The sequence below is a fragment of the Taudactylus pleione genome, unplaced genomic scaffold (genome assembly GCF_031769625.1).
Source record: "Taudactylus pleione unplaced genomic scaffold, aTauple2 ptg000659l, whole genome shotgun sequence".
Classification (NCBI taxonomy): Eukaryota; Metazoa; Chordata; class Amphibia; order Anura; family Myobatrachidae; genus Taudactylus; species Taudactylus pleione.
The window spans coordinates 3,025,201-3,038,621 of record NW_028285061.1 but is presented as its reverse complement, the minus strand read 5'-3'; the positions used below and the strand labels follow the sequence as shown (position 1 = coordinate 3,038,621).

The following is a 13,421-nucleotide window of genomic DNA, read 5'->3' as shown; positions in this document are numbered from 1 at the left end:
GGATGGCAGAGAGGACAGGAGGGAGGGAGGCGGATGGCAGAGAGGACAGGAGGGAGGGAGGCGGATGGCAGAGAGGACAGGAGGGAGGGAGGCGGATGGCAGAGAGGACAGGAGGGAGGGAGGCGGATGGCAGAGAGAACAGGAGGGAGGGAGGCGAATGGCAGAGAGGACAGGAGGGAGGGAGGCGGATGGCAGAGAGGACAGGAGGGAGGGAGGCGGATGGCAGGGAACGAGGGGAGATGGATGGCAGAGAGAGCAGGAGACGGATGGCAGAGAGGATAGGAGGGAGGGAGGCGGATGGCAGGGAACGAGGGGAGATGGATGGCAGAGAGAGCAGGAGACGGATGGCAGAGAGGATAGGAGGGAGGGAGGCGGATGGCAGGGAACGAGGGGAGATGGATGGCAGAGAGAGCAGGAGACGGATGGCAGAGAGGATAGGAGGGAGGGAGGCGGATGACAGAGAGGACAGGAGGGAGATGGATGGCAGAGAGAACAGGAGGGGGGGCGGATGGCAGAGAGAACAGGAGGGGGAGGCGGATGGCAGAGAGAACAGGAGGGGGAGGCGGATGGCAGAGAGAACAGGAGGGGGAGGCGGATGGCAGAGAGAACAGGAGGGGGAGGCGGATGGCAGAGAGAACAGGAGGGGGAGGCGGATGGCAGAGAGAACAGGAGGGGGAGGCGGATGGCAGAGAGAACAGGAGGGGGAGGCGGATGGCAGAGAGAACAGGAGGGGGAGGCGGATGGCAGAGAGAACAGGAGGGGGAGGCGGATGGCAGAGAGAACAGGAGGGGGAGGCGGATGGCAGAGAGAACAGGAGGGGGAGGCGGATGGCAGAGAGAACAGGAGGGGGAGGCGGATGGCAGAGAGAACAGGAGGGGGAGGCGGATGGCAGAGAGAACAGGAGGGGGAGGCGGATGGCAGAGAGAACAGGAGGGGGAGGCGGATGGCAGAGAGAACAGGAGGGGGAGGCGGATGGCAGAGAGAACAGGAGGGGGAGGCGGATGGCAGAGAGAACAGGAGGGGGAGGCGGATGGCAGAGAGAACAGGAGGGGGAGGCGGATGGCAGAGAGAACAGGAGGGGGAGGCGGATGGCAGAGAGAACAGGAGGGGGAGGCGGATGGCAGAGAGAACAGGAGGGGGAGGCGGATGGCAGAGAGAACAGGAGGGGGAGGCGGATGGCAGAGAGAACAGGAGGGGGAGGCGGATGGCAGAGAGAACAGGAGGGGGAGGCGGATGGCAGAGAGAACAGGAGGGGGAGGCGGATGGCAGAGAGAACAGGAGGGGGAGGCGGATGGCAGAGAGAACAGGAGGGGGAGGCGGATGGCAGAGAGAACAGGAGGGGGAGGCGGATGGCAAAGAGAACAGGAGGGGGGGGGGCGGATGGCAGAGAGAACAGGAGGGGGGGGGCGGATGGCAGAGAGAACAGGAGGGGGGGGGCGGATGGCAGAGAGAACAGGAGGAGGGGGGCGGATGGCAGAGAGAACAGAAGGAGGGGGGCGGATGGCAGAGAGAACAGGAGGGGGGGGCGGGTGGCAGAGAGAACAGGAGGGGGGGGCGGATGGCAGAGAGGAGGGGGAGGCGGATGGCAGAGAGAACAGGAGGGGGAGGCGGATGGCAGAGAGAACAGGAGGGGGAGGCGGATGGCAGAGAGAACAGGAGGGGGGGGGGGCGGATGGCAGAGAGAACAGGAGGGGGGGGGGCGGATGGCAGAGAGAACAGGAGGGGGGGCGGATGGCAGAGAGAACAGGAGGGGGGGCGGATGGCAGAGAGAACAGGAGGGGGGGCGGATGGCAGAGAGAACAGGAGGGGGGGCGGATGGCAGAGAGAACAGGAGGGAGGGAGGCGGATGGCAGAGAGAACAGGAGGGAGGGAGGCGGATGGCAGAGAGGACAGGAGGGGGGGCGGATGGCAGAGAGGACAGGAGGGAGGGGGGCGGATGGCAGAGAGGACAGGAGGGAGGGAGGCGGATGGCAGAGAGGACAGGAGGGAGGGAGGCGGATGGCAGAGAGGACAGGAGGGAGGGAGGCGGATGGCAGAGAGGACAGGAGGGAGGGAGGCGGATGGCAGGGAACGAGGGGAGATGGATGGCAGAGAGAGCAGGAGACGGATGGCAGAGAGGATAGGAGGGAGGGAGGCGGATGGCAGGGAACGAGGGGAGATGGATGGCAGAGAGAGCAGGAGACGGATGGCAGAGAGGATAGGAGGGAGGGAGGCGGATGGCAGAGAGGACAGGAGGGAGGGAGGCGGATGACAGAGAGGACAGGAGGGAGATGGATGGCAGAGAGAGCAGGAGACGGATGGCAGAGAGGATAGGAGGGAGGGAGGCGGATGGCAGGGAACGAGGGGAGATGGATGGCAGAGAGAGCAGGAGACGGATGGCAGAGAGGATAGGAGGGAGGGAGGCGGATGGCAGAGAGGACAGGAGGGAGGGAGGCGGATGACAGAGGACAGGAGGGAGGGAGGCTGATGGCAGAGAGGGAACGAGGGGAGATGGATGGCAGAGAGGGCAGGAGATGGATGGTAGAGAGGACAGGAGGGGGGGGGGGAGATGGATGGCAGAGAGAGGACAGGAGGTGGGTAGTGGGGAGATGGATGACAGAGAGGACAGAAGAGGGGAGATATATGGCAGGGAGGACAGGAGTGGAGCAGTAATAAAAATATATAATGCTTTTTTTTAACCCCTTTTCCTGGGATCCTGAGTTTTGGAGCCCTGTAATCCAGATATTACACAATGTTTTTGGGATTGGAAACCCTAGCTGTGAACCCTGAACATTTACAACTGCTGAAAACTTACTCCGCTAAATATCTTCTAGTTCATAAAGTATAGTCACACAGACCAGTCCACAAGGATTGTTCAATTGAAGCTTAGATTTTCCTACCCCTGTATCTTTGAAAAACGATACCAGGATCCTGGACTTTCTAATGGCAAATGCTCATAAGCTATTAATCATATTTCCATGGGCAGAGTAATGCACATTATTATGTGCTCTTTGGGGAGTAGGAGATACTTCAAATATGCTTTTAATGAAGACATATTGAGCACCTGACAGTAAAGCAGTGAATGTTCTTATATTTGCATCACTTTTCATTGCATTTCTAGAACTACCAAGGGCAGAAAACAGCCTCGGGGTGTTCCTTGTCCTAGAAAAGAGCCATCCCTTAATGTGCACTGTATTTGTGCTTTCTCCATACTTATTAAAAGAAAAAAGGAACAGACTCCATTGAAATCTTAAGCTCAACGTAACTAGACAATATCAGACGTTTATCCATTTATTTTAGACCAAACAACCTTTAACAGTAATAGCTGCTCTGTATGGTTTTGCTGCAACCCTTATAGAGTAGCTATTTCATGTGTTTGAAATTATATTTTAAAATATCCAGTATTTTAACAAAGCCATTTCTGTTTATTTTATGAATTTACACTGTAGGATATGTGGTTTGTATTTAGATCTGTGCAGGACACCACACCCCCTGAAAAGGACAGTCTTAAGATACAGGTAATAGTAGATATACACTGGTGCTAGAGATTTCAACCATTTATTTAACATATTTTTTGGTTAATGATTTAAAAAATGACAGGTCTGAAGCCAATGAATGCACTTACCTCAAAATCTTTATCTGACAGGTAAATTTCAAGCTTTAAGGGGTCTACTCCCTCAGGTAGGGGCCGAGCTAGAAGTTCCGTCAAGGGATAGATCCTTTTACAAAGTTTGGCCAGAACGTCCTCTACAAGGATTATCTGATTGGAGACTTCAGCATCCTATATAAGGAAGGAAACGTCATTTTAAATCAGATTCCAAGATTTTTTAATGAAACTTGAAAAACAAATCTATGTAATCCATTGCTCCAAGCAACTTAATACGGAGGTATACAGGCATCGTTTCACTACAATTTACAGTATACAGTAAATGGTCAGTCACCGGCTGTCAAAATCTGCTGGCATTTAAAAAAGATGTCCATGCCTGCATGCCATTTAAAAGTTAAAGGGAAAGTGTTTTAAGACAGAAACCCTTCTGTCTCACCTGTACTATATCCCATTAGTATGTTTAGAACTCTGGGTCTGACTCAGTGATGGACACAATGATAATGTTTACACCGTTGGGCGATTATCAGTGGCCTGCTCATGCATCTGAGTCGCACTGCTCATGCATGAAGTTTCATTACCAATTTTGCTCACATTGAGGTATTGCAGAGTGATTGGCAGGCAAGGACCGTTTGTGGACGGCAACGAAGTGGTTGGTACTGAATCGCAGGTGTGTTGCGACCGTTTTCGAGGCATGTCTCTGTCTGCAACACCGTACACAGTTAAAATGGATCTGGCGTCTCAGTTTCCGATGCCATTCTGCATGACCAAAGGGTTACTCAGTATTGACTGATCTGCGATCAATGCTGTGTCTTTCTATGCAAGCGTTTGGATTTGCAAAGTGATATTTGCATATTTTTGCACAGCAGCTACGTCCAAATTTGCAGCTGCTGCAGCATTAGCGTATACCTCTAATGCCGTAGGATCCAGTGAAGAGAACTGGAGGGACACACTCCTTACCTGAGCTATGAGGGTATGGCAAGACCAGGTCTCTCAGGCCCAGGTAACCTGTATGGTGGTGATTCTCAACCTCCACCCTAATAGTACCAACCAACAGGTCATATATTGAGGATTCCGGTCTGTGGAAGCAGGTGGGATAATTACTGATCCAGCAAAATAGATTAACACCTGTTCATGATTAAAGAAATCCATAAAACATAACCTGTTGGTGGTACTTGAGGACTGGAGTTGAGAACCATTGTTGTATTGGGGGGTGGGATTAGGTATCCCAATCTATTATCTATATTTGTGTTGGGGTCAAAATACTTAGTTAGTTTACACGTGTCCTCTCTATCTACACATCTAATTGACAGTCTATTTACTAAGCCTTGGATGGAGAAAGTGAACAGAGATAAAGTACAAGCCAATCAGCTCCTAACTGCCATGTCACAGGCTGTTTTTGAAAAAATTTGTTAGGAGCTGGTTGGCTGGTACTTTATCTCTGTCCACTTTATTTCCATCCAAGGCTAAGTAATTAGACCCCTCGGTTTGAAAAATTACAGTTCGGAGCAGATTAGTTAATACTTTATCTCCATCCACTTTCTCGCTCTTAGGTTTAGTACATAGACCTCAATACTACTGTAAGTACGGTATAGTAGTACTTAGTACTACTATACTTCGTAGTATACCCCATACATGTTGTATAGACGCTATAACATTACCAGTTACTCTCAAAAGATTTAAATGTTCCCGTATTTCACAGTATTTTCATTTGCTGTGCAGTACAAGCTATTATCCTCAAATACCAGCAATTGCAATTACATGGCAAATATCCTACAAGATCACGGCTTTATGTAAAATATATTCAGCTCTGACCTTCCAGGGGTGCTGGGGGTTACCCAAAATATCAGAAGCCTCCAGCGAAAATCAGGAGGGTAGGCAAGTATGACATATATAGTATAAGTCTGATTTTCATTAAAATAACTGTACTATAAGAACTTTAGATCTCAAGGTCCTTTATTGAATCAAGTGCACATAAATGCTACATAAAGCTCCCGGTGTGAAGGACCTCATCTACAGCGAACCTTTCTATAGCCTCACGGATTAGGCCCTTCCCCTAAGGCACCGGATCAATATTCACCTTTTCTGTGATCTGGGCGATATCTTCTCGGTGCTCCCAGCTTGGGAACATGTTGGTAAAGGTGAGGGGTTCCAGCCCAGCATGAATTAGGTATGACTTAGGAGGCTTTCTACTATTCTTTCCTAAAAGACAAACACAATTGTGGTAGATCAAATCAATAACAAAGCTTACAAAAAATGGAACTTCAGGCCATTATCAAGTATACTGTACAAGATGGGGATAACCTAGAGGTATTAATGACTGTACGTAGCTCTGAGCTTTCCCAAATGTTTACAACAAAGATAATAAAATAATGGTCACACAGTTCCCTTACTTTTGCTACTATTTTAACAAACGTTTATATTGGACCTGTAACTACATACTTCAACGAGATGTCTAATACCCCTTTCAGACTTGTCGAGAATCCCGGGAATTTGGCCTCCCTCAGACAAATTCCCGGGTAGCCGCGTCTGTCCTACCCGGGAAATTACCCTGCTTCTGTCTGAATGGTGTTACCCGGGAATTTACTCCAGGGCTTCACCAAACAGCTCCTGATTGGCCGGACGCGGCTGCATGTTGATGAGGTCATCAGCAACAGCCGGACAGTGGAGGGCAGACGCCATATAAACGCTAAACATAGCGCTAAGAAGCCTGTGCAGTGCTACAAGGCAGATTTAGGTGCTGCAACAGTTGCAGAGAAGCCCGCAACACGACGAGGTGAACTTGTACCAGGTGTTTGGAGAGTGGTGCCAGGTGTGTAAACATATTTAGCACCTAATGTTATTATTTATGTCAGTGTTATACTATGTAAATTACTGTTTTTTATTACCTTATTAAAAGAGCTTGTTTCTTATTATATATGGCATCTGTTTTAAAATACTGAAAACATTATTACCTAACAAGAGATTTATTTTTTATTCATTTTCTTATTTATTTATTATTTTGAATCTCAATTTTCTGGGTTTTCTTTAGTGCGGTAATCTTTATTTTTGCTGTGTACAGGTGGTTGGTGATCATGGCACATTGGAAGGACGAGGAGGTCCGTGAGCTCTTACATGTGGGTGGAGAGGAGGAAATAAAAGCTCAAATCACTGCACTGCATTGTTAAAGATGCCATGATCTATTGCAACATTGCCAAAACCCTGGCCACCCGGGGTATTGTGAAGACACAGCAGCAAGTCCTTAATAAGCTAAAGAGCCTAAAGAAAAAATACACAAAGGTCCATGACCACAATCATAATCGCAGTGGTGTGGGAAGGATGGAGTTGGCCTTATACGATTTATGCACTTAGGCTTTTGGGCATACAGCACTATGCAACCCCATTGCTCTATCTGCTTCAAGTGATGCTGGCACACTGTCTGCAACAACGACATGCACGCCTTCAACAACTCCTGACAGCAGCCAGCCGAGCCCGGCATTATCGCAGGTCCTATTTGATGACCCAGATGAGGACTCATCTAACACCATCATCATTGAACCAAGCACTGGCACAGATGTGATCTCTCCAACGCAAAGGCAAGATTCTGAGTCGGAGCCACAGACCCAAGGAGACAAGCCCACCCTACGCAGTAACAGTAAGTTTAAATCAAATAACTTATGTTCTGCTGCATTAATCTATGTAAATTTCTAGCATAGAGTATTGTTTCTGCGTTTATCTTGTAGTGGAGGATGGGCACAGCATGCAAACAGACATGCTGCTTTTTGAATTGGGACCATTTATTGTTTTGTGTTTGAAATATTTTTTACATCTGTTGCCCAATGTTTTCTCTCTTTTACTTTCAGTTTTCACAGTGCTAACACGTAAAAAGAAGAAGAGCAAAATTGATGTTGCTACCAAAGCCATGACAAATATTCTTTGTGAACAACTACGCGACCTAGATTCGGAATGGCAGACACAAGAGGATGCCAGACTGCAGCGGTTCATGGCCAATGAGAGAGAAATGCAGAGTAATTTGCTAAAGGAAATGATGGCTATGCAGGAAAGGCTTAGTCGCTATAACCGCAAATTTTTTACCCAAATCTTGAGCACAATCCACTACAAAGAAAACATGTTCCACCACCCACCCATTTTGGGCAACAAGCTAATTATCCAAACTCATTTGGGGAACAATCCCAGTATGTGCAGCAACCTCAGTCTCCCAACTCATTTGAGCATACATCACAGTATGGCCAGCAGGCTAATTTCCCCACAGCATTTGGGCAAACCACACACAAGTATGCTCAACAAGCAAAGCCCCCCCCCCCCCACCCCCCCATATCAGAATTTGGCCAAACATCCCAGTATGCGCAACAAGTAAAGTCCCCCCCAGCATTTGGCCAAACTACATCCCATATATCCAAGCATCCGCAAACACCTCAGTCATCCTCAACATTTGCAGATAGTACATTAGATAATGTACTCGAAGGTCAATTTAAAGATACTTTGCCAGCTAATACTCTGTCACAGGAACGTACTCCTGACAAAAACCCAGAGTTTACGGTTTACAGAAATATTTAACTGTGGTGATCAAATATATCTAGTGATGTTAACTAGACATATCCCATATGATGATGTCGAAAATATTATGGTTACTGCTTTTGTCATAGGATATTGAGTTGGTGTAAACAAGGATCTACCTATTTGTTTTATTTTAAAGGCTTGTTTAATGCCTCATAGCTATATGCGCACTTAATGTTCTGAAGTAAATGTGCACTTTACTGTTATTTTTTTTGATACTATTGTTTGGTTTTGAATTGTGTTGTATTTTGTAAGAAATATGGAAGTAAGGCTTTCAAAATTCGTATGCAAAACAAAGGCCTTATTAAAATAAAAGATTTTTTGAACCTTTCAAATATTAAGTATTTGTATTTATTTCAATAACAATAACTCCCAGTCCCCTTATACCACATCCCCACCTCATTAATGTGTGCCAGTATAACGTCCACTTATAATGACAAAACTCTGTTTTTCTATGTAAAACTCTGAAAAACCCTGCTCTTGTCTGAAAGGGGTCTACCCGGAAATTTCCCGGGTAGACACTGTAGTATGAAAGGGGGGTCTTGACCAAATACCCGGGATTTTGCACAGGAGAAATTCCCGGGTCTGAGCAGGAAATTTCCAGGGTTGTATATCTGAAAGAGGTATTACAGACAATATATAAACATATGCACGTTATATTTACAATGTCTTTCAGCCATATAGTTTTTCAATATTCTGAATTATTCCCAACCTTTACCAAAACATAAGGCTATCTCCAGGCATTACGCCTTTCTGTGTGACACCTTCGATCATCCACTGGTATGTCTAAATGGCTTTGGAACTTTCTTGAAACTTTTCCTTTTTCATAAATACCCATTTATCTTCCGTTAAAATGCTTCCAGATGGGCCTCTCCCCCACTCATACCTGCCCCAAATGTGACCCAGAGGAAGCTGATATTTATCACCGTTTATGGGAATGTCCTTTGATTAGATACTCTGGCACTCCATTTGGTTATATGTAGAACAAAATCTGACTATGTCCCATTCACCACTAAATGGGCAATTTTGGGGATATTGTAAATTGTCTTGCTTCACTGAATGTAATTTGTCTTTGGTTGCCACTTCAATTTAAAAATAAAAATGTATATATTCTCAGTTTTACATATCAGCATGAGTCAGACTACCATCTTTGGTGCAGTCGTAAATATTTATTAGTACGAATGAGGAGGTGAAACTCACACATACCGACAGAAATATGCTGACACTAACCCCAGCCTTTACAGTTCGGCAACATAAGGTGGGCACACACTGCAAAGATATCTGCAGATCGAGTGATCTGCAGATATATCTGTAGATGATGGTCTTCAGATACAATGAACGACCATTATCTTCCAGACAGCCGCGGGTCCCGCTGGCCGGGGGACAAATCCGCCCCCCTCCCCGTGGCTGCTGCTGAATGCCCATACACACTTGGCGATGGGACAGAAATCTGCAGATATATCTGTCTATCGGCTGTGCAGCCATCGTTCACATATCGCTGGTACACACTGGCCGACGGGCACCAGATATATTGGCCGATTAATTGATCAGTCAATATATATCGGTCAGTGTGTACCTTACTTTACAGTACATGACTCTGAATGATTAAATGTCTATAGTGTAATAGAATATTCAACTCATATGACAGAAGAAAGCACAAAGCAAAAGGAGGGGCACTAATTTATAACCATTTTCTGAAGAATGTGCTACTCCAAATTGCTACTCTTTAATTAGATCGTATTTAATGACTGCAATACCATTATGGACCAACTATAGATGAATACTTGTTTTTACAGGGACTATACTAAACCTAAACGTATTGTAAAAACAAGAAATTGCAGAGATATAATATACTTTATGAATTTTGCAAGGGTTTTAACATAAGGAGGCAGCTTATGGCTCTCTGGCTGCTGTAGCAGTACAAATCACAGCATGTCCTGGTGAGCTACAGTACAGGTTACTTATCTCTAATTTAAGTCTAAGAGACGACAATGTGCTGTACTATTGTCCATTATATATAGTTTGTCCGGGAGTTCAAGGGCAATCGTGACGGAATCCGTATGATTTACCGCCGACCACAGTGAAGATCCCGACAGGTGAGTATTTTGCAGTGCCCCCAGTATTAGTCCCCTCTATGCAGTGCCCCCCAGTAGTAGTCCACCCTATACAGTGCCCCCAGTAGTAGTCCCCCTACACAGTGCCCCCAGTAGTAGTCCCCCTACACAGTGCCCCCAGTGGTAGTCCCCCTTATGCATTGTCCCCAGTAGTAGTCCCCCCGTATACAGTGCCCTCAGTAGTAGTCCCCCCTATACAGTGCCCCCAGTTGCGGCCATCCCAGCCCATAACATGCCCCCACAATACAGTACCCCCAGAAGCGGCCATCCCCCCAACGTGCCCCTAGTAGCGGCCCACACAATAAAGTGCCACCAGTAGCGTCCATCCCCCCCATAACATGCCCCCAGTAGCGGCCACTCCCTATATAGTGCCAGAAAAAAAAAACACAAAAAAAATAAATAAAAAGAAGCAACTTACCTGATCCCCGCTCCTGCTGACAGCCGCCGCTGTCCACTCCTCCAGGCCTGCTCTCGCTCTGCACTATGGGATGGAAGAGACGTCATGACGTCTCTCCCGTCCCCTGCTGCGGAGGGAGCTGGAAGATGGAGCTCATGAGTGAGCTCCAGCCGGCTCCCTCTGTGGACAACGCAGCAAACAATGAGAGTCTCTGACTCTCATTGGCTGGCTGCTATAACAGACAGCCGCCGCTGGCTGTGTGTTTGTAAATGTGTAGGGCAGATCGCTCTCACTGCAGTCTGCCCTACACTTGGGGCCCGGGGGACTAGTTCAAGCCCCTGGGGTAGTCCACCCATTGGCTGCTGGTGGCACTGCCAGATGGTGCCCCCCCTTTGGCCGGCGCCCCTGGCGAGTGCCATCCTGGCCAATGGGTAGATACGCCCCTGCCTAACCCTAACCTCCCCCCCAAGTACCTAACACCCCCTTCCCCGCAGTCTAACCCTAAGTCTCCCTCCTGGAGTGCCTAACCCTAACTCCCCCTTCCCCTAGCCTAACCCTAAGTCTCATGGGGGGGGTGCCTAACCCTAACCTCCCGCAGGGGTGCCTAACCCTAACTCCCCCCTTCCCCTAGCCTAACCATAAGTCTCCCGGGGGGGGAGGGGGGGGTACCTAACCCCCCCTTCCCCTAGCCTAACCCTAACATCCCGGGGGGGTGCCTAACCTAAGTCCCCCTCGGGAGCCCCTATCCTAACCCTTTCCCCACGCAGCTGTCCACGCCCGGCTTACCTTCGATCGGTAAGCCGGGTTTTGGGTTCCCGGCGTAGGTCTAATAACAGGCGTCAGGATTTTGATGCCTGTCATTAGACACTTGCCGGGATTAGACAGTCGGCATCCCGACTGCATACCATCTGGACGACCATCGCATTGTTTGCTGATTGGCTAATGTGCACCCAGCTTAAATCATCCTCCATGGAGATCCTCATTTCTCTGTGTGCTGCTCATGTCTGTGTATGTAGCATGTTGACATTTAGAGGAAAGAAAAATAAAAATATGACGAAAACAAGAGATATGGTAAGAACTTACCTTTGTTATCTCTGTTTCTACGAAGTCCATAGGGTCCACAGGGTTGACCTTGGGGTTATAGCTGGAACAGGATCCATGGGCACCACACAGTTAAGCTTTTAGCTCCCAGGATGCACTTGGGTCCTCCTCTATACCCCGCCCCCGAGCCACAGGCACCCCAGTTGGTAAGCAGCCTAGGCCGGAGGAGAATATGGAACAGAGAGAAGGAAGACTGGAACACACAAGAAACCATACTCACAGCAATAGGAGACGGAAAACCGGTGACCAGCCACACAGCCCATTTGAAGCCAGGTGCGTCAGGGCGGGCGCCCTGTGGACCCTATGGACTTCGTAGAAACAGAGATAACAAAGGTAAGTTCTTACCATATCTCTTGTTTTCTACTTCAGGGGCCATAGGGGGTCCACAGGGTTGACCTTGGGGATGTCCCAAAGCAGTACAACTAAGGGCGGGGACGCTCCTGTGCTGAAAGGAGTACCCGGCGCCCAAAGGATGCATCCTGAGAGGCAAAGGTGTCAAACGCATAGAACCTCAAAAACGTTTGAATTGAAGACCAAGTGGCCGCCCTACACAGCTGAACAGCAGAAGCGCCACGTCTAGCAGCCCAAGAGGGACCCACAGAACGAGTGGAATGAGCCTTAACAGAGGCTGGCACAGGTAAGCCCTCCTGTGCATAAGCCTCACAAATAACGGAACGAAGCCAACGGGCTAACGTTTGTTTGTTGGCAGGCCAACCCCTCTTGTGAAAACCAAAGAGGATAAACAAGGAATCAGACTTCCTAACCGAAGCCGTCCGGTCTACATAAATTCTAAGCGCCCGGACCACATCTAAGGAAGTCTCACCAGCTGAAAGATCAGGGGACTGAAAAGCTGGCACAACAAGTTCCTGATTAATATGGAACTTCGAGACCACTTTGGGCAAAAACTCAGGACGAGTGCGGAGCACCGCTCTGTCCTGGTGAAAAATTAGGAAAGGAGGGCGACAGGAAAGCGCCCCCAATTCAGACACCCTCCTGGCCGAAGCAATTGCCAGGAGAAAAACCGTCTTAAATGTCAGCCACTTGAGCTCCACCGCCTCAAGAGGCTCAAACGGAGGACCCTGCAGGACCCGTAGCACCACCGCCAAGTCCCAAGGAGCCACCGGAGGCACAAAGGGAGGCTGGATCCTGATAACACCTTGGAAAAAGGTGTGAACGTCTGGTAGTATTGCAATCCGCCGTTGAAACCACACGGACAAGGCGGACACATGAACCTTCAGAGATGCAAGGCGTAAGCCGAGATCCAATCCTGACTGAAGAAATTCCAAGATCCTAGAAACTCGGAACACCTGAGGATCATAAAGTCTGGACTCACACCACTGAAAGTAAGTGTGCCACACTCTGTGATAAATCCGTGCTGAAGCAGGCTTGCGTGCCCTGAGCATCGTACCAATAACCGAACTGGAGAAGCCCCGAGACCTCAAGACGGCTGTCTCAAGAGCCACGCCGTCAAAGACAGCCGACCCAGATCCGGGTAAAGGCAGGGCCCCTGAGACAACAGGTCCCGACGTTGAGGAAGAAGGTACGGAACGTCGATGGAGAGGCTCCTCAGATCGGAGTACCAAGGACGTCTGGGCCAGGCCGGAGCTACCAGCACGAGCATGCCGCCGTCCTGCTTGAATTTCCGCAGAACCCGAGGAAGCAGGGATAT

General features: G+C 48.6%; 1 protein-coding gene across 1 annotated transcript in view; it reads right to left on the bottom strand.

Moving 5' to 3' along the window:
- Positions 1–3,565: 3,565 nt before the first annotated feature.
- Positions 3,566–13,421, bottom strand: part of SVIL (supervillin) — a 275,366-nt gene continuing 265,510 nt past the window's right edge. Inside the window, exons 39-40 of the mRNA XM_088455534.1 lie at positions 5,664–5,785; positions 3,566–3,760 (exon numbers count right to left, since the gene is read on the bottom strand). Coding sequence (XP_088311660.1) covers positions 3,566–3,760; positions 5,664–5,785 — 317 coding nt within the window. The remainder of the gene's footprint in view (positions 3,761–5,663; positions 5,786–13,421) is intronic.